The 21,146-nt window shown below is 41.8% G+C and overlaps 1 protein-coding gene across 5 annotated transcripts in view; it reads left to right on the forward strand.

Annotated features, from left to right (window-relative positions):
• The window catches only part of PAK2 (p21 (RAC1) activated kinase 2), a 505,361-nt gene that overhangs the window by 429,865 nt on the left and 54,350 nt on the right, over nucleotides 1-21,146 (forward strand). For all 5 annotated transcript variants that reach the window (XM_053709811.1, XM_053709810.1, XM_053709809.1 and 2 more), the window contains one exon: nucleotides 3,636-3,832. In XM_053709811.1, coding sequence (XP_053565786.1) covers nucleotides 3,636-3,832 — 197 coding nt within the window. The remainder of the gene's footprint in view (nucleotides 1-3,635; nucleotides 3,833-21,146) is intronic.

The following is a 21,146-nucleotide window of genomic DNA, read 5'->3' on the forward strand; positions in this document are numbered from 1 at the left end:
GGCAATGGACATAGTACCCTTTGCACGCTTACACCTCAGACCACTGCAACTGTGCATGCTAGGTCAGTGGAATGGGGATTACTCAGACTTATCCCCTTCTCTGAATCTGGATCAAGAGACCAGAAATTCTCTTCTATGGTGGCTTTCTCGGCCACACCTGTCCAGGGGGATGCCATTCAGCAGACCAGACTGGACAATTGTAACAACAGACGCCAGCCTTCTAGGTTGGGGTGCCGTCTGGAATTCCCTGAAGGCTCAGGGACTATGGAGTCAGGAGGAGAGTCTCCTGCCAATAAACATTCTGGAATTGAGAGCAGTTCTCAATGCCCTCCTGGCTTGGCCCCAGTTGACAACTCGGGGGTTCATCAGGTTTCAGTCGGACAACATCACGACTGTAGCTTACATCAACCATCAGGGAGGGACAAGAAGCTCCCTAGCTATGATGGAAGTATCAAAGATAATTCGCTGGGCAGAGTCTCACTCTTGCCACCTGTCAGCAATCCACATCCCGGGAGTGGAGAACTGGGAGGCGGATTTCTTAAGTCGTCAGACTTTTCATCCGGGGGAGTGGGAACTTCATCCGGAGGTCTTTGCCCAAATACTTCGACGTTGGGGCAAACCAGAGATAGATCTCATGGCGTCTCGACAGAACGCCAAGCTTCCTCGTTACGGGTCCAGATCCAGGGATCCAGGAGCAGTCCTGATAGATGCTCTGACAGCACCTTGGGACTTCAGGATGGCTTACGTGTTTCCACCCTTCCCGTTGCTTCCTCGATTGATAGCCAGAATCAAACAAGAGAGAGCATCAGTGATTCTAATAGCACCTGCGTGGCCACGCAGGACTTGGTATGCAGACCTGGTGGACATGTCATCCTGTCCGCCTTGGTCTCTACCTCTGAAACAGGACCTTCTGATACAGGGTCCCTTCAAACATCAAAATATGGCGTAAATACCTACATTGGTGTGAATCCAAAGGTTACTCTTGGAGTAAGGTTAGGATTCCTAGGATATTGTCTTTTCTACAAGAAGGTTTAGAAAAGGGTTTATCTGCTAGTTCATTAAAGGGACAGATCTCAGCTCTGTCCATTCTGTTACACAAACGTCTGTCAGAAGTTCCTGACGTCCAGGCTTTTTGTCAGGCTTTGGCCAGGATTAAGCCTGTGTTTAAAACTGTTGCTCCACCATGGAGTTTAAACCTTGTTCTTAATGTTTTACAGGGCGTTCCGTTTGAACCCCTTCATTCCATTGATATAAAGTTGTTATCTTGGAAAGTTCTATTTTTAATGGCTATTTCCTCGGCTCGAAGAGTCTCTGAATTATCAGCCTTACATTGTGATTCTCCTTATTTGATTTTTCATTCGGATAAGGTAGTCCTGCGTACTAAACCTGGGTTCTTACCTAAGGTAGTTACTAACAGGAATATCAATCAAGAGATTGTTGTTCCTTCTTTATGCCCAAATCCTTCTTCAAAGAAGGAACGTCTACTGCACAACCTGGATGTAGTCCGGGCTCTAAAATTTTACTTGCAGGCAACTAAGGAATTCCGACAAACGTCTTCTCTGTTTGTCATTTACTCTGGGCAGAGGAGAGGTCAAAAAGCTTCCGCTACCTCTCTTTCTTTTTGGCTTCGTAGCATAATTCGTTTAGCTTATGAGACTGCTGGACAGCAGCCCCCTGAAAGAATTACAGCTCATTCTACTAGAGCTGTGGCTTCCACTTGGGCCTTCAAGAATGAGGCCTCTGTTGAACAGATTTGCAAGGCTGCAACTTGGTCTTCGCTTCATACTTTTTCCAAATTTTACAAATTTGACACCTTTGCTTCATCGGAGGCTATTTTTGGGAGAAAGGTTCTTCAGGCAGTGGTTCCTTCTGTATAAAGAGTCTGCCTATCCCTCCCGTCATCCGTGTACTTTTGCTTTGGTATTGGTATCCCAGAAGTAATGATGACCCGTGGACTGATCACACTTAACAGAAGAAAACATAATTTATGCTTACCTGATAAATTCCTTTCTTCTGTAGTGTGATCAGTCCACGGCCCGCCCTGTTTTTAAGGCAGGTAAATATTTTTTAATTTATACTCCAGTCACCACTTCACCCTTGGCTTTTCCTTTCTCGTTGGTCCTTGGTCGAATGACTGGGAGTGACGTAGAGGGGAGGAGCTATATGCAGCTCTGCTGGGTGAATCCTCTTGCACTTCCTGTAGGGGAGCAGTTAATATCCCAGAAGTAATGATGACCCGTGGACTGATCACACTACAGAAGAAAGGAATTTATCAGGTAAGCATAAATTATGTTTTTTACCCTTATTTTTTATTCCTCCATTTTTATTTTTTCACGGATGAACTGTACTTCTAGGTTCCTAACAGGGATACTAACTAACTGTCTCGTATCCATTTACTGCCACCATTAGACAGTACTGTCTAGAGAGCGCATTGTGCTTTGTATTTGAACATTTGTTTTTAGCATGGAGCACTGTTTTTAACATTCACACTGTTGTATTTTAACATTTAAATTGTTGCATTTCTTTACTAACTGTGTATTTTATTGTTTCATTCATGGATCCATGATTTTTAACTTTGTGTATTAAAGTATCACTTTTTACATTCTGTGTTTAAGCAACATTTTACTTGTGGATAAGTACTAATCCTCCACACTTCTATCTGTTTATTCCTTATCCCTTGCCTCCTTGGGTAGGCGCCTGGAGGATTATTCACTTTTTCAAAAAACTCACAGTACACTAGGCCTTTAAAGGGACACACAACCCACATTTTTTCTTTTTATGTTTTAGAAAGAGCATGCAATTTTAAACAACTTTCTAATTTACTTCTATCTATTTTGCTTCTTTCTCTTGATATCCTTTGCTGAAAAGCATATCTAGATAGGCTTTGTAGCTGCTGATTGGTGGCTGCACATAGATGCCTCGTGTGATTGGCTTAACCATGTGCATTGCTATTTCTTCAGCAAAGGATATCTCAAGAATGAAGCAAATTAGATAATGCAATTTTAAACAACATTCCAATTTACGTCTATCTATCTGAATCATTAAAGAAATATTTTGTATTTAGTGTCCCTTTAATATCTTTTTGTTAATGTGTTTCTTGGAAACTTTGCTTTTGAGCATCTGCTGTACCAATCTAAAATAATGAAGCCACCTCTTGACTACCTTTTGACGAGGCTCTCCGCAAAAGTAAAGTTATCAATTGTTGTTCCTGAAAAACACCAAAAAACACTGCCACAGACTTGTAAACGTCATCTGCTGTACGTGGCATTCATATAGCCATGTTAAAGTGGCTCCCTAGACAGCATCTGGGAATAAACGTGTATGTACTACTCTCCTCTGTTTTTGTTTTTAAGTTTGTAAAGGTTCATCTTTTTAATACTTTTGATTGCACAGTTAATATGCAAAGAAGAGGTCCAGCATGAAGCATCTAGTTATTTAGTTAGGGAGCTACTTTACAATTCTATCTTGCTGTCCCTCTAGAAAAGTAGCTTTAGTGCTCCAGGGTACTACTTTTTTATTGACAATTTAAAAAAAAAAAAAAAACTATAGCAGTGCACTTTAATTTAATCTTCTTGATTTATTACATTTTTATAGTGAACAATTCAACTCATATATACATTTTCTCTTCCCTGCAGCTGATTTTGGTTTTTGTGCCCAGATTACCCCAGAACAGAGCAAGCGCAGCACAATGGTTGGAACACCTTACTGGATGGCTCCTGAGGTTGTTACAAGAAAAGCATATGGTCCTAAGGTAGACATCTGGTCCTTGGGTATCATGGCCATTGAAATGGTGGAAGGAGAGCCACCTTACCTCAATGAAAACCCATTGAGGGTAAGTATATATTTTATACCTAATTGTGGGTAAAAAATGGTGCTAGACAATGGATCTATCACGTGCTTTTTGCTAAACAGTAAAAGTGTAAAATCCTAAATCATTCTTACATATTTAACTATAGAGTATGAAGAACAATGTGTCGCCCTCCCGAGGGGTCCCACTTCTAAACCAGATTCTAGGACCCATCATTCTGCAGCTGGGAAAGGAGACTAGCATTAAAATGTTAAAACAATAATTACCTGTATCAGCACCATAAAGGTTTCAGGGAATCATCTGCCCTAGTTAAGCACCTGTGCATTGTTTGAGGGAGAGAGAGCACATTTTTTTCCAATGCAATGTTTCAAACTACCCATGAAATTAGGGGACCAATGGTTTCAAAGGAGAGCCTATCCCCTAAAGCAGGGATCACCTTGGTACTCTGGATGTTTGAGCATCATAGGAAATGTAGTTCCAAGACACTCTTTAGGCTAGCTGAGTATTATGGGAAATGTAATTCAAAAACATTTGGGCTGCCAAGGTTGCTAATGGTTGCCCTTAAGATAACACACCCACACAACCATTTGAAAGAGGAGATGACCTCTTTTCATATGAGCGGTCTTGTGCCATTTTATTTTACCATAGAAGATGAAATTGTCTGTGTTGGCAACTTTAAAAGGAACTATAGCGTTTCAAAATAAGCACTACAGTGGGGCTTGTGACTCCTTTTTAGAGTAGAAGCCTCTCTTTCAAAGTAGGGGTCACATGCCTAGGTTGTTATTAGCTGATCACCATGGCAGTAATGATGATCTGACAGAACCATAAGCGAGTGGGGTCAGGTATCCCATAATTCATAGACAAATTTGAGATTTCTTATCTCAAAGCCGTAGTCCCATCTTTTAAATAAGGGTAACATTTTCACAGCATTGGCACTATTTTGGGGCATCTAACTATTTAGGAGGCCTTTATTTGCCCGTTCATCCTAGAACACTGGTTTTCAAACCAGGCAGGTAAAATAACCATGTTTACTAATCGGCTAATAATTTCACCTGTGCTCCAGTAAAGATAGCCTCAAAATGTAGCCTGTTGTGGAGGCCTGAGGACAGGTTTGAAAACCAATGTTTTAGAAGTATGTCAACAGACTTTTTATTTGAAAGCATGATGTGGCCCAACCATTGAAATAAGAGATTTCATTTCTATATAATTGTCAAGTGATTGTCAGATTGTGAGGGCTCATACATCCATATTTCTATTAGGAATTAAAATAAATGGGAGTACTGGGTTAATGTAAAAATGTATTTTGTGAAATACTATATAGCATGATTTTGGTGCTTCTATTTAAGGTTTGTGCTTTTTTTTTTTTTTCTAGGCAAAATCGTTGCATTCTATTCTGCTTAACATTATTTATTCTGCTTTTTACAAGTGCTTCCTATAAATACATTTCTTCACTATATCTATGCTTTCATCTTGCTTGCCTTAGTACTAACAATGAAAACTGCTTCACTTATTCATATATAATAAAATAAGTTATTTTAAAGTATTTACATGGTTCAAAAATAAATGTTTAATCAAAATATCACTATGTGCAATGTTCAATATGACAGAGGAGTATAACTAAATACAGTCGTGTGAAAAAGAAAGTACACCCTCTTTGAGTTCTATGGTTTTACGTATCTGGACATAACAATCATCTGTTCCTTAGCAGGTCTTATAATTCAGATTATTATAACCTTGGTGACTAAATAATCTTGATTTCTCTTGTAAAGGTGTATCCAGTCCACGGGTTCATCCATTACTTGTGGGGTATTCTCCTTCCCAACAGGAAGTTGCAAGAGAACACCCACAGCAGAGCTGTCTATATAGCTCCTCTCCTAACTGCCACCCCCAGTCATTCTCTTGCAACTCTCGACAAGAAAGGAAGTATCAAGAGATATGTGGGGACTTAGTGTAGTTTTTACCTTCAATCAAGAGTTTGTTATTTTTAAACGGTACAGGCGTTGTACTGTTTTAATCATAGGCAGAAATTGGGAGAAGAATCTGCCTGGAGGTTGATGATCTTAGCGGTTTGTAACTAAGGTCCATTGCTGTTCTCACACATAACTGAAGAGTATGGAAAGAAAACTTCAGTTGGGGGGACGGTTTGCAGATCACCTGCTTTGAGGTATGTTCAGTATATTTTTTTCTAGATTGATAAGGTCTAGAAAATGCTGACAGTGCCTGGTATATTTGAGGTAAGCCTGATACAGTGATTTAACGACTGGGATCATGCTTACAAGATAAGGGTAATATTTATGTTAATTCTCATATTACTTGGTGTAAAAACGTTTGCATAACTTACAGAAAAAACGTTTTTTCTCTGAGGGTGATAAATCTTTATTTGGGGCCTAGTTTTCCACATGGCTTGTTAGATTAATCCTATGAGTACTTTTTTAAGGCCCTCTGACATTGAGTGCATGGTGGGAGGGGCCTATTTTCACGCACTTTATGCGCAGTTGATATTCAGGCTGAGACATCTAGCTTCCCTAAAGGAGTCCTCTGGCATCTAGGATCACTATAGAGGGTTTTTTTCCTGCAAAAATCGTGTTTAAGGGCAGGTAGGAGCCACAGCAGAGCTGTGGCAGTGTGTTTGACTGTTTTTTAACGGTTTTACTGTTTTTCTAATCCGGTTTGGGGCCTAAGGGGTTAATCATCCATTTGCAAGTGGGTGCAATGCTGCTTTAGTCTCTTATACACACTGTAAAAAAAATTTAACACGGTTTTGCAGTTTATGTGGTAGTTTTTTTTTTCTCTTAAAGGCACAGTACCGTTTTTGTTTAATTGCTTTTTCACATTTATTAAAGTGTTTTCCAAGCTTGCTGGTCTCATTACTAGTCTGTTAAACATGTCTGACATAGAGGAAACTCCTTGTTCATTATGTTTAGAAGCCATTGTGGAACCCCCTCTTAGAATGTGTACCAAATGCACTGACCTTTCTATAAGTTATAAAGACCATATTATGGCTTTTAAAGATTTATCACCAGAGGTTTCTCAGCCTGACAAAAGGGAGGTTAAACCATCTAGCTCTCCCAATGTGTCAAAACCTATATCTCCCGCGCAAGTGACGCCAAGTACATCTGGCGCGTCCAATGCGTTTACCTTACAAGACATGGCGGCAGTTATGAATCATACCCTCACAGAGGTATTGTCCAAACTGCCAGGGTTACAAGGAAAGCGAGACGGCTCTGGGGCTAGAACAAATACAGAGCTTTCTGCCGCTTTAGTAGCTATGTCTGATATACCCTCACAATGTACAGAAGCCAAAGCAGGAGAGCTTCTATCTGTGGGTGACATTTCTGATTCAGGGAAGACGTTACTTCAGTCTGACTCTGAAATGACAGCATTTAAATTTAAGCTTGAACACCTCCGCTTGTTGCTCAGGGAGGTTTTAGCGACTCTGGATGACTGTGACACCATTGTAGTCCCAGAGAAATTGTGTAAAATGGACAAATACTTTGCAGTGCCTGTTTACACTAATGTTTTTCCAATCTCTAAGAGGTTTTCAGAAATTATTACGAAGGAATGAGATAGACCAGGTGTACCGTTCTCTCCCCCTCCTGCTTTTAAAAAGATGTTTCCCATAGATGCCGCTACACAGGACTCGTGGCAGACGGTCCCTAAGGTGGAGGGAGCAGTCTCTACCCTAGCTAAGCGTACAACTATCCCCGTCGAGGACAGTTGTGCTTTCCTAGATCCAATGGATAAAAAATTAGAGGGTTTCCTTAAGAAAATCTTTATACAACAAGGTTTTAGTCTCCAGCCTCTTGCATGCATTGCCCCAGTCACTGCTGCAGAGGCTTTCTGGTTCGAGTCTCTTGAGGAGGCTCTACAGGTGAGACCCCATTGGATGATATCCTAGACAGGCTTAAAGCTCTTAAGTTAGCCAATTCATTTATTTCTGATGCCGTTTTTCATTTAACAAAGCTAACGGCTAAGAATTCAGGTTTTGCCATTCAGGCGCGTAGGGCGCTATGGTTTAAGTCCTGGTCAGCTGACGTTACTTCAAAGTCTAAGCTTCTCAACATCCCCTTCAAAGGGCAGACCCTATTCGGGCCTGGACTGAAGGAGATCATTTCTGATATTACTGGAAGAAAAGGCCACGCCCTTCCCCAGGATAGGTCCAACAAATTAAGGACCAAACAGACTAATTTTCGTTCCTTTCGAAACTTCAAGAGTGGCGCAGCTTCAACTTCCTCTACTGCAAAACAAGAGGGAACTTTTGCCCAGTCCAAGCCAGTCTAGAGACCTAACCAGGCTTGGAACAAGGGAAAGCAGGCCAAAAAACCTGCTGCTGCCTCTAAGACAGCATGAAGGAGTAGCCCCCGATCCGGGACCGGATCTAGTTGGGGGCAGACTTTCTCTCTTCGCCCAGGCTTGGGCAAGAGACGTCCAGGATCCCTGGGCTCTGGAGATTGTTTCCCAGGGATATCTTCTGGATTTCAAAGCCTCATCTCCAAAGGGGAGATTTTATCTCACAATTATCTGCAAACCAGATAAAGAGAGAGGCATTCTTACATTGTGTTCAAGACCTCCTGGTTATGGGAGTGATCCACCCAGTTCCAAGGGAGGGATAGGGGCAGGGATTCTATTCAAATCTGTTTATAGTTCCCAAAAAAGAGGGAACTTTCAGACCAATCTTGGATCTCAAGATCCTAAACAAATTTCTCAGGGTCCCATCCTTCAAGATGGAGACTATTCGAACCATCCTACCTATGATCTAGGAGGGTCAATATATGACTACCGTGGACTTAAAGGATGCTTATCTCCACATTCCGATACACAGAGATCATCATCATTTTCTCAGGTTTGCCTTCCTAGACAGGCATTACCAGTTTGTGGCTCTTCCCTTCGGGTTAGCCACGGCACCAAGAATCTTTACGAAGGTTCTAGGGTCCCTACTGGCGGTTCTAAGGCCACGAGGCATAGTGGTGGCTCCTTACCTAGATGACATTCTGATACAGGCGTCGACTTTTCAAATCGCCAAGTCCCATACGGACATTGTTCTGGCATTCCTGAGGTATCACAGGTGGAAGGTGAATGAAGAAAAGAGTTCTCTCTCCCCTCTCACAAGAGTTTCCTTCCTAGGAACTCTGATAGATTCAGTAGAAATGAAGATTTTTCTGACAGAGGTCAGGTTGTCAAAGCTTCTAACTTCCTGCCGTGCTCTTTATTCCACTTCTCAGCCGTCAGTGGCTCAGTGTATGAAAGTAATCGGCTTAATGGTAGCGGCAGTGGACATAGTTCCGTTTGCCCGCCTACATCTCAGACCACTGCAACTTTGCATGCTCAATCAGTGGAATGGGGATTACACAGATTTGTCCCCTCTGCTAAATCTGGATCAAGAGACCAGGGATTCTCTTCTCTGGTGGCTATCTCGGGTCCATCTGTCCAGGGGAATGAGTTTCCGCAGGCCAGAATCGACTATAGTGACGACAGATGCCAGCCTTCTGGGCTGGGGCGCAGTCTGGAACTCCCTGAAGGCTCAGGGTTCGTGGACTCAGGAGGAAACCCTCCTTCCGATAAACATTCTGGAACTAAGAGCGATATTCAATGCTCTTCAGGCTTGGCTTTAGCTAGCTGCGGTCAGGTTCATCAGATTTCAGTCGGACAACATCACGACTGTAGCCTATATCAACCATCAGGGGGGAACAAGGAGCCCCCTGGCAATGTTGGAGGTTTCAAAGATAATTCTGTGGGCAGAGGTTCACTCTTTCCATCTCTCAGCTATCCATATCCCAGGAGTAGAGAACTGGGAGGCGGATTTCCTAAGTCGGCAGACTTTTCATCCGGTGGAGTGGGAGCTCCATCCGGAGGTATTTGCTCAGTTGATTCAACTATGGGGCAAACCAGAACTGGATCTCATGGCGTCTCGTCAGAATGCCAAGCTTCCTCGTTACGGGTCCAGGTCCAGGGATCCCAAGGCAGCGCTGATAGATGCTCTAGCAGCGCCCTGGTCCTTCAGCCTGGCTTATGTGTTTCCACCGTTTCCTCTGCTCCCTCGTCTGATTGCCAAGATCAAGCAGGAGAGAGCTTCGGTGATTTTGATAGCTCCTGCGTGGCCACACAGGACTTGGTATGCAGATCTGGTGGACATGTCATCCTTTCCACCATGGACTCTGCCGCTAAGGCAGGACCTTCTACTTCAAGGTCCTTTCAAACATCCAAATGTAATTTCTCTGCGTCTGACTGCTTGGAGATTGAATTGAATCGGTCATTGATACCTTAATTCAGGCTCGAAAGCCTGTCACCAGGAAAATCTATCATATGATATGGTGTAAATATCTTCATTGGTGTGAATCCAAGGGTTTCTCATGGAGTAAAGTCAGGATTCCTAGAATCTTATCCTTTCTCCAAGAAGGATTGGAGAAGGGATTGTCAGCTAGTTCCTTAAAGGGACAGATCTCTGCTCTGTCTATTCTTTTGCACAAACGTCTGGCTGAGGTTCCAGACGTTCAGGCGTTTTGTCAGGCTTTAGTTAGAATCAAGCCTGTGTTTAAACCTGTTGCTCCGCCATGGAGTTTAAATTTAGTTCTTAAAGTTCTTCAAGGGGTTCCATTTGAACCTTTGCATTCCATAGATATTAAACTATCTTGGAAAGTTCTGTTTTTAGTAGCTATCTCCTCGGCTCGAAGAGTTTCGGAGTTATCTGCTTTACAGTCTGATTTTCCATGCAGATAAGGTAGTTTTGCGTACCAAACCTGGGTTTCTTCCTAAGGTAGTATCTAATAAGAATATCAATCAGGAGATTGTTGTTCCTTCATTATGTCCTAATCCTTCCTCAAAGAAGGAACGTCTTTTACACAATGTTGATGTGGTTCGTGCTTTAAAGTTTTATGTACAAGCTACGAAGGATTTTCGTCAAACATCTGCTTTGTTTGTTGTCTACTCTGGACAGAGGAGAGGCCAAAAGGCTTCGGCAACTTCTTTCTTTTTGGCTGAGAAGCATAATCCGCTTAACTTATGAGACTGCTGGCCAGCAGCCTCCTTAAAGAATTACAGCTCATTCCACTAGAGCGGTGGCTTCCACATGGGCTTTTAAAAATGAGGCCTCTGTTGAACAGATTTGTAAGGCGGCGACTTGGTCTTCGCTTCATACTTTTTCTAAATTCTACAAATTCGATACTTTTGCTTCTTCGGAGGTTATTTTTGGGAGAAAGGTCTTACAGGCAGTGGTGCCTTCCGTTTAAGTTCCTGCCTTGTCCCTCCCTTCATTCCGTGTCCTAAAGCTTTGGTATTGGTATCCCACAAGTAATGGATGAACCCGTGGACTGCAGTGGTGACTGTAGTTTAAAAATAAAAAACACCTGCCTTAAAATGACAGGGCGGGGCGTGGACTGGATACACCACAAGAGAAATAAATTTATCAGGTAAGCATAAATTTTGTTTTCTCTTGTAAAGGTGTATCCAGTCCACGCCCCGCCCTGTCATTTTAAGGCAGGTGTTTTTTATTTTTAAACTACAGTCACCACTGCACCCTATAGTTTCTCCTTTTTTTCTTTCTGGTCTTCGGTTGAAGGACTGGGGGTGGCATTTAGGGGAGGAGCTATATAGACAGCTCTGCTGTGGGTGTCCTCTTGCAGCTTCCTGTTGGGAAGGAGAATATCCCACAAGTAATGGATGAACCCGTGGACTGGATACACCACAAGAGAAATACATTTATCAGGCAAGCATAAATTTTGTTTTTATTAAAGACAGGAGGCGGATATTTTGCATAATTCTTTACTGAAACCAAAACAGCAGCAAAGAAAACTGAAAGGAAGAAAATAATAACATAGCAACAGTGTATAACAAATCAGGATACAGCATAGCAATAAAGAGTCCAGAACAATCTAAGTCCTTCCTCTTTTCTTTGGTGAAGCTCTTGAAAGATTACAGAAGAACGAACATCAATAACATCCTGTGAAGAAAGGAATTTGAAGCTTTGTGGAAGATCCTAATCGAGCCTTGAAAGATGCAAGGAAAAATCCCGTCCACAGAATTAAACTGTAAAAAGAAATAAAAAATGACAATAATAATTGTTCTCTTAGGTACAGAACTATAGAATAAAACATAACCATGAACATACATAACATCTACATATCTTTATTAGAAAACTTTTTTTTTTTTAAATCCTACACCGGGAGAGGCAAGAAGAAAAAAGGGTGGGAAAATATTCACCTCGTGTCTTTAATAAAATCAAGATTTAGTCACCAAGGTTATAATAATCTGAATTTTATGTCAAGACAGGAGGCTTCATATTTTGCAATTTTAACGCAATAAAAGTAATGGCTCAGAAGCGTGAAGAATGGGTTTAAAATAGAAACGAGAAAAAGTGGTTGAAGAAGACCAATCTGCAGCTTTAAGGATATCTTGAAGGTTACTGCCAGCTAAAAGAGCTTTGGATGCAGCAGCACCCCAAACAGAATGAGCTCCAAACGAAAGATCAATGCCTGCGGAGGGCATGAGCCAACGCACCCATCTGGCTAAAGTGGGAGGAGAAACAGGGCGAAAGGGGGGAACAAAGGAGATTAGTAATTGACCCCCCCCGAAGAAGGGCGGGAAGAAATCGTCCTAGAAAGGTAAGATTTCAAACAGAGAGCCACACAGAGTTGAGGATCGTCAGGGAAATATGGGTAGAAGATGGAAGTTGACATGGATTTTGTGCGTTTAGAGATGGAAAAGGCAACGCCCTCAGGGGAAAAGGAAATGCCTTTTACGTCCAGTGCACGGATATCTGAAATCCTGCGGAAGGAAACCAAGCAGAGTAACAAGCATTGGGAGGCCAATTCCTAAGAGAGGATAGCATGATGGAAACATCCCAAAGGTGAGAGTATCAAGCAGGAGGGGGAACTTTCAATCGAATGGCTTTTAAAATCCGGCAAACTAGGGGATGTCTTCCAACCGGATTCCCATCAACCGGAAAATGGCCCGCTGAAATTGCAGAGCGGACGACATTAATGGAGCGATAAGCTTTCCCTTGGGGAAAAAAGTTCAGAAAGAAAATTTACAATAAGAACTACAGGGGCTGAAAAGGGATCAACCTGCCTGCGAGAACACCAACTAATCCATGACGTCAAGGCTGAAGCGTAACATTTCCTGGTGCCAGGGGCCCAAGATTCTCGAAGGAGAAGTTGAGCGTCTCTTGAAAGGCCTTCGGAAGACCAGGATCCCCTGAAATCTGCCAAGCTAGCAGGGAAAGGCGATCCTGGAGAATCGGGGGATGAGGTTCTCCTTGTGGGTCTGAAAGTATGTCGAGCTGATTGGGCAGAAGAAGAGGCGGAGAAACAGCCATCTCCAGAAGAAGTGGGAACCAGGGCTGCATCGGCCAAAAGGGGGTAATTATTGTCAGGGAGCATTTGAATCTCCTGACCGTCCAGAGGGTTCTCGTGATGAGCGAGAAGGGAGGGAAAGCGTAAGCTCCGGATTGAGGCCAGCTCTGCAGAAAAGCATCCGAGGCCTCGCTCCCCGGATCTGGAAGCCAGCTGAAATAACGAGGCAACTGATGATTGATCCTGGAAGCGAAAAGGTCCACAGAAAAGGGACCGTGTATTCTCTGAATTTTCAGAAAAACGGGGCGAAGAAGCCGCCAATCGCTGGAGTCTCTCCAAAAACGAGAAAACCAGTCTGCGACAGTATTGGAAACTCCAGGAATATACTGAGCCTGGAGGGAAATGTTGCGGGAGGCACAGAACCTGAACAATTCTGAGACAAGATCTGATAGAATCTTGGATTTCTTACCTCCTAAGCGATTGATGTATTGGAACATACGGAGGAGGATGCAGCAATTCGTAAATTGTTTTGAGAAAGAGCGAATGGCAAAAGAGCCCGCCAAGAGCTCTAGACAATTGATGTGTAACGACTGTTCCAGAGGGGACCAAGATCCCCCCCCCGTCGCAGAGGTCTCGAAAGATGCCCCCCAAACCAGAAGACTGGCATCTTAGGAAAGTGCAAAGTCTGGCGAGGATCCAAAGATAGCCTTGCCATTCCAGGATTCCATGTGACGGAGCCACCAGGACATCTCTGCACGGACCCCTTCGTTCAAACAAATCATATGATGATATGAACGGCATTCCTTGAAAGATTGAATCTTTAGCCTCTGCATTGCTCGGTAATGCAGAGGGGCAGGAAAAATTGAGGCAAGGAGCCCGATGATTCTGGAAAGCTGGCAGATACCATGGGGGATGCCAGCACCTCTCGAATTTCTAATTTGATCTTGTCGATCTTCTCCTGGGGTAGAAGGAGCAGACCTGAGGTGGAGTCTGAGAAAACCTAGAAATTCTACTTTCTGAAAGGGGATTAAAGCCGACTTCTCCGAATTGATAACAAATCCTAGCCCTTGAAGAAGAGAGGAGGTTGTGTGTAAGTGACAAAGGAGGGAAGAATGATCCTCTGCCATGAGGAGTATGTCGTCCAGGTAAATAAGGCGAATACCTTTGCCTCTGAGGGTTGCAACGACGGGCTTTAGAAGTTTGGTGAAACACCAAGGAGCTGAACTGAGGCCGAAAGGCAGGCAAGTAAATTGCCATATCCTGTCGTCCCAGAGGAACCTGAGGAATTTCCGATGGTCTGGGAACACTGGGACCGTAAGGTAGGCATCTGTCAAGTCTAGGCGGACGAACCAGTCCCCAAGACGGAGTAGGTCCCTGAGCATGTGGATACCCTCCATCTTGAAATGGCGGTATACCACGAAGAAAGTTAAGTCCCGAAGGTTGATGACAGGACGAAAACCACCTTTCTTTTTCTTTACTAGAAAGAGGTTGCTTAGAAATCCCTCCTCTGGGTTCGCAACTTCCTCTATTGCACCTTTGAGACGGACAGATTGAACCTCTGAACCAATAAGGTCTATATTTGATTTTGAAAGATTCAGGGGTTTTGGGTGACCACTCTGGAAGGGAGGGCATATGAATTCCAGTTAGAAGCCTCCCACTGTTTGAGCAATCCAAGGATCCTGAGAAATTAAATCCCACGAATGGGAAAAAATGGACAGTCTGCCTGCAAAGGGAGATATGGGGAAAGAAGTCAGGAACAAAGGAGGAGTACTCACTCTGGGTAGCGGGAGGGCCTGGAGGTAAGGTGGGTCTAGGAAGGGCTGATCTGGTCCTGACAGCTCAAGATCTTGGTGGGAAGAGAGTTCTCTGAGGATAGGAGGGGTACTGTTGGAAAGCGACTGCTTGGCGTTGCTGAACCATGAACTGTTGACGGCCGAGCAGACGACCCCTGAATCTGCCGGCCCTGCCAAAAACCTGAATGGAGGGATTGAAAACTCTTCTAAGGGAGGCTTGAATCCTATCAATAGAGGTAAAGGTGGAAACATAATGCCTCATGATATCTAAAAAGGGTTCTCCAAAGAGAAGACCCTTGGCCGAAGAGCCTGCTTCCTCAACAGCGAGAACAGCCAATCTAGGATTAATTCTTAAAAGGGCAGATCTTCTGCGTTCAGTAGAAATGGCTACGTTGGAGTTGTCAAGGAAGCAAAAAGCTCGAAAGGCCCATTCTCGAATGGCGAAAGGATCCAAAGGACCAGACAAAAGGGCTTCATCCGAAAGATGTAAAATCTGGGCCAAAGGACCAGACGTGTCCAGGAGTTTACCCTGAACTCCTCTGAGAGCCTTGTCTAAACCCTTTCTTGGATCCCTTCCCCTTCTAGTTAGAAAGGTAGCGAGTTTAGCGTCAAACTCAGGTGTTACGGATTCCCTACAAGGGAAGGAAGGTCTACGACATTCTACACGTAACGTATTACGATCTTCACGATGCCCAGTCCGATGACCTGGGATGTTTAATGTGTTTAGGGCTAAAGATGGGATTCCCAGCAGGGTCAAACATTTCGTCCTCTAGTTCAATATGGGAAGACCGAGAGTGAGGAGCCCCAGCCTGAGGAGCCGGATTTGGATCAAGCTCTAGGTCAGACTGAGGATCCACCTCCCAATCTAGACCTGGAAAGGACTCCATATAGTCTTCCATATAAAAATTCTCAGAGTCAGAGCTCTGAATCCCCCTTTGTGCACCCAGGGGGGAAAGGGTTCATTTACCCCGTTTAGCCTCTGGGGAGGAGGTTCTGACACCCCTATATGAAACGCCCGGGGGAGGGGCTTTAGATTTCGGAACCTTGCCCTTATGTGGAGCAGAGCGAGAATGAGTCTTCCAATGACGCTTGCGCGATATTGGAGGGTCTGAATCAGAGGAAGAGGATTGGGGTTGTTCCAAAACTTTCTCAGGAGGGGGTACATTATGTTTTAGGGCAGAAGCTATGGCCAAATTTATATAGGCTAAAAGATCCTCTTTGGATTGAGAGGAAGAAGGGGCGGGGTCATTGGCAGGGTCGGTAGACTCCATTTCTTTAATTGATGTAAAGTGAGTTTTGATCTAAATGAAAAAATAAAATGTTGAAATAAAAATCAACCCCTAAGAAAACATTTTTAGTAATAAGAAAAATAAAAAAAAATTAAATTTATGTTTAGTAAAAGAGGCAGCATTTGAACCCTGAACCTACAAACTGCCAGAATACAGTGTTAGCCCACCAAGCTAAAGGGAAAGTTAAATGAAAGCAGACATATAAATGTAATTTTTTTTTTTAATAATGAAAAACATTAGACAGAAATTTTTTATGTAATTCTATAGCTTGTACATATAAGGAGAAGCTGGATTCGAACCCCAAACCTTCTGCATGAAAGGTAGACAGGCTAAGCAATGTGCCATTAAAGCTTAACTCTAAAGCAGTCCAAAAAACGGAGCCAGTTCTAGTATATATGTATATATATATATATATATATATATATATATATATATATATATATATATATATATATATATATATATATATATATATATATATATATATATATATATAAAAATCTTTATTGGGGATGTTTAATAATTTATGCCCTCAGACTTAGTATTTTAATTTAAAATAATTCAAACCGCCACACCCCCTGAACCGGAGCAGATACAGGCCGCGGCTCACACACCCGACCAGCTAAGCTATTAATAGCCGCTGGTCAGGTGTGTGTCCGCGAGATCCGCAGCGGCACCGGCTTTTGCATAGAGGAGAGCAGTATGAAGAAAAAGTCACAAGGGACCGATATGCGGTCCGGTGACTGGAAACGGAGCAGTCAGATTGAAAAACGACTGCTCCGTAGCAGGGTAGAAGGCACCTTATTGTTTCACGATTGACAGTGTATAAGTGTGTGGTCCCCCAGGCGCCTAACTAAACGGAGGCAAGGGAAGAGCAATGGTGATGGGCAGGTAATATGCTAGAGGTTAAAACCTGAGATGTTTATTACAACAGTAAAATACAAGTGATTCACAAATGAATCCAATTGTATAAAAAATTAAATAATCATGGATCCATGAAAATACACATTAAAAAATGCACATAAAAATATAATAAAATATAGTTACAACAATGTGGTTAAAAACATATAGACAACTTCCGAAATTGCATAGGAGGTGACTAGTGATTGACAACGAAGGTATTCAGACCCACGGCGGGGTACAGTAAACAATGGTGATAGCAATGTGAATACAAGTGCGTGAGAAATGAAAACAGGTGCAGAGGACTCCCTGTAATCAAAAAAACTCCCTGTTATTAAAAAGGACAGTTCGCACAGTTCCTCAAAAAGTCTGTAGACCTAAATGTGGTAGAAGTGAGTGCGGCGTGTAGAATCAAAAAAATAATAATAAAAAATAATAATAAAAAATGGCTGAATCAAAAATGAGAAAATTAAGTCTTCCAAGTGATAAGGTTGAGAAAGTTCCTAGTGATAGGGAGTAGTCCCAAGTGATAAAAACAATAGAAAAACAAACGAAAATCACATCCTGGGGTGGAAAAAATTAATGAAAAAGGACGTGAAAAAATAGTGTCTCACAGAAAAAAAGCTAATGTAGCACAGGTGGTGGCACAAAGTTCTGTAGCTCTGGGATTCCCGGAGTGTTCAGAGTGTGACAAAAATCAGGTTATAAAAATCCAATAGTGACCTAGAAAAAAATTAAGAAACGACAGCATTGCACAATAACTTTTTCACAATTTTGGAAATAAAGAAAATAGGCTTACCATCCAGTCAACGCGTTTCGGCCCGTAATAGGCCTTTATCAAGACTTTTATTTGGTAGGATAGGTTGCCTTTTAAAGCTTAAGAACCGGAAGTATTGCTTTAATGTACTTCCGGTTTCGTGGGTTCGGATAAAAACCATAAAATCATGAATACTGATGGAGAATGCTAACCATTCATCATAGTATATATAGGTGTCAGAGATAAATATTTATTTTTATGTTAATAAAAAATCATGCCCGTTAGTCATCATTGTATTGCTACTCAGTTTATTGTGACGTCACTTCCGGTCTGGTATTGAGGAACTTATAATCGTTCCAACCACTATCTATTTTGTGTCTATATTTCACTGAGAGGACTATATTAGATTTGATTTCGTGAGAGGTCAAATATTTATTAGTCTATCGTTTAATTTAGCCGGATTCTTTAGGTCCGTTATTTGTCCTTCTGATTGGTCGTGACGTCACAATGGGCGTCTGTGGGAAGATTTGTCAATATTACCACGCGCTACAGGGATAATTCTTCTGTTTGCGTTTACTGTGGGTTTAACGATTTGAGCCCCTGCCACAGAGTCAATGGAATAGTTAATTTAGGTGATACCTAGTCATCAAAATATACATTTGGGTTATATTCCTGGGAGTCGGAACTAAGACCGTAGTTATAACATAACCAGATTATTTATGTCAATGGAACTTAGTCGCCAAAATATAAATTTGGGGGATATTCCTAGGAATCCGAGATGTGATCATAGTTTTAACATAACCGGGCTAATGTTATGTCAGTGATCCTAACCCTCTAGCTGTATTTAACATTAGAGTTATTTTTCAAACGCCCAGAGGGATTTATTCCCTTTAGTGTTAATATAGATGTGAAAACCAGAGCTGTTTCCATGATGGAATGTAATAGATGAGTGGATTAATCGTTATGATATTAACTTTGCGAAATATGAAGGCGACTTGAAATCGTATGTAGTCTTGCAGTTAGAAGAATGTTTATCTTTGAAGAATTACTAATAATTAAAAAAATATATAAAAAATGTATGCTTTTTTACTTTCGTGTTATGTTCTTGTAATTCCTTTCTGATGTTAATCAGTGGTATTCATTATATGGGGCACGGAGGTGAATATCCAGTGTTATATTCCCTAAGCGGATGGGATCAGTCTTGGGAGTTAGCTGTCTCCTAATAGTATGTGTAGGGAGTGAGGAATTCTACCAATTGCCACAGACAGATGTGCACATCCTTTTTATATGTGTACATCTTTTATATGTGTGTATCGTGTTTCTGTTGTTGTATATGAATGGATAGGCAATAATGCCTGGGTGAAAACAGATAGGGGAGTTGTTACCTGAAAGGAGTCAGTGTGTCCAATCCCTTGTAGAAATTGGATCATCGATTCTTCCAAAGAAATCTCAACCTTTAATGCTAATTGGAGCAAAATAGATATAGAGGCATAGGTGGACTTGGCTATAATCGTGTATCGGTTATGGTATGGACAATTAAATTTATCTAGAGAATCAATATCTTCATTATTGGTAAGATCAGAGGTTTAGATTAAATGTGGAGGAGTCTTTGAACCTATGTATAATAAAATTAATAAATCGAACAGTCACTTTCAGACAGTAGAACCCATCTTAGAGCTCAATGTCTATCGATGCAGTGGAGGGATAGAGATTCTGGCCTTTGTGTCAAAATTTAAGCTGCTGAGTTATAGCTATCATATGAGTGAGGCATTCCCCTATATTATGATTCCATATATATTTCCACATATATCTATTTATATACTAAGCGTTGGCTAAGTTAGAGGGCTGTCATCTAATTGGGATGGTATAGTAATTGGAAAATCTGGGAAGGGTTAGGGCAACTTTGAATAGTAACAGAGGCAACAAGCAGCAGGATTTATAGTCATATTTGACACTCTCGAATAACTTTGAGTCAGTGAAGTGAGATATTATAGGGTATATTACACGGAGGATGGATATCCCACATTCATAAAGCCTGTTCTTTAGGCCATATAGATACATATGTGGGTACTAGAAGGAAAATTTCAGATGGTTTCTTATGAGGTTTTGAGATGAGAAGACTCGTACTTGATGTTTGATCGTTATGTCATGTTTAGGAGGTGGGATAGATCTTCTTTATTATTCAGCCCTTTTGGATAAAGGCAATCCAAATTGAAAATCCATTTGGATTCAGCTGTTAGTAAATTTTTCTCGAAGTCACCTCCTCTCCATCTTTTGTTCACCTTTTGTATGCCCAGGAACTTAAGATCTTTCACGTTTCCCTTATGTTTAAGTGTGAAATGTTTGTATAATGGTGTTTCCAGGCTGCATTTTTCAATTGATAATAGGTGTTCACGTACCCGGTCTGTAAGGTACCTTGATGTTTGGCCTACGTATTGTAGCCCACACGAACACTGTAGCATGTATATAACACCTTTATCATGACACTGTATCAAGTCATAGATCTTAAAACTTTCTCCTGTGTTATGACACTTAAATGTTGAGGTTTTTGTTCCATGTTTACATGCCGTACAAGATGGACATGGAAAAAAGCCTTTTACCTTTCTTCCTAAGGCATCTGTCACTCCCGGTTTTTTCTTTCTCTGCATACTCGGTGCTATTATGCTTTTCAGATTTTTAGTCCTTCTGTAGATGAACCTGGGTTTTGGAGGTAGTCTTTCCCCAATCACCTCGTCATCCTTCAGGATTGACCAATGTTTATTGAAAATGTTTTCAATGATATATTTGTTTGCACTATATTCAGTGATCATTGGTACATCAAGTGGTCCATTTAGTTCTGCTTTAGGTTGTTCAACTTTCTTCCTGTATTTTTTTAGCTCTGTGCGTTCTATGTTGCCCACGTCTTGAATTTTGTTTTCCAATAGACTTTCAGAATAGCCTCTTTCTAGAAACTTGGCCTTTATCATTTGGGATTGTTTCTCCCATCCTTCCTGTGTGGAGCAGTTGTTTCTTATCCTTAGTAGCTGCCCTTTGGGGATATTAGTCTTCCATTGATCGTGGTGACAGCTTGTTCTGTGTATGTAGTTGTTGCTGTCTACAGTCTTGAAATGTGTTGAAGTTTCTATCCTTCCTTTATTCACGGTAAATTTTTTTTTTATTCCCAAATCCCAAATGATATAGACAGCAATTGGCAATTGGTAGAATTCCTCACTCCCTACACATACTATTAGGAGACAGCTATCTCCCAGACTGATCCCATCCGGTTAGGGAATATAACACTGGATATTCACCTCCGTGCCCCATATAATGAAT

Source organism: Bombina bombina, chromosome 4, assembly GCF_027579735.1.
Source record: "Bombina bombina isolate aBomBom1 chromosome 4, aBomBom1.pri, whole genome shotgun sequence".
In the NCBI taxonomy this organism is placed as follows: Eukaryota; Metazoa; Chordata; class Amphibia; order Anura; family Bombinatoridae; genus Bombina; species Bombina bombina.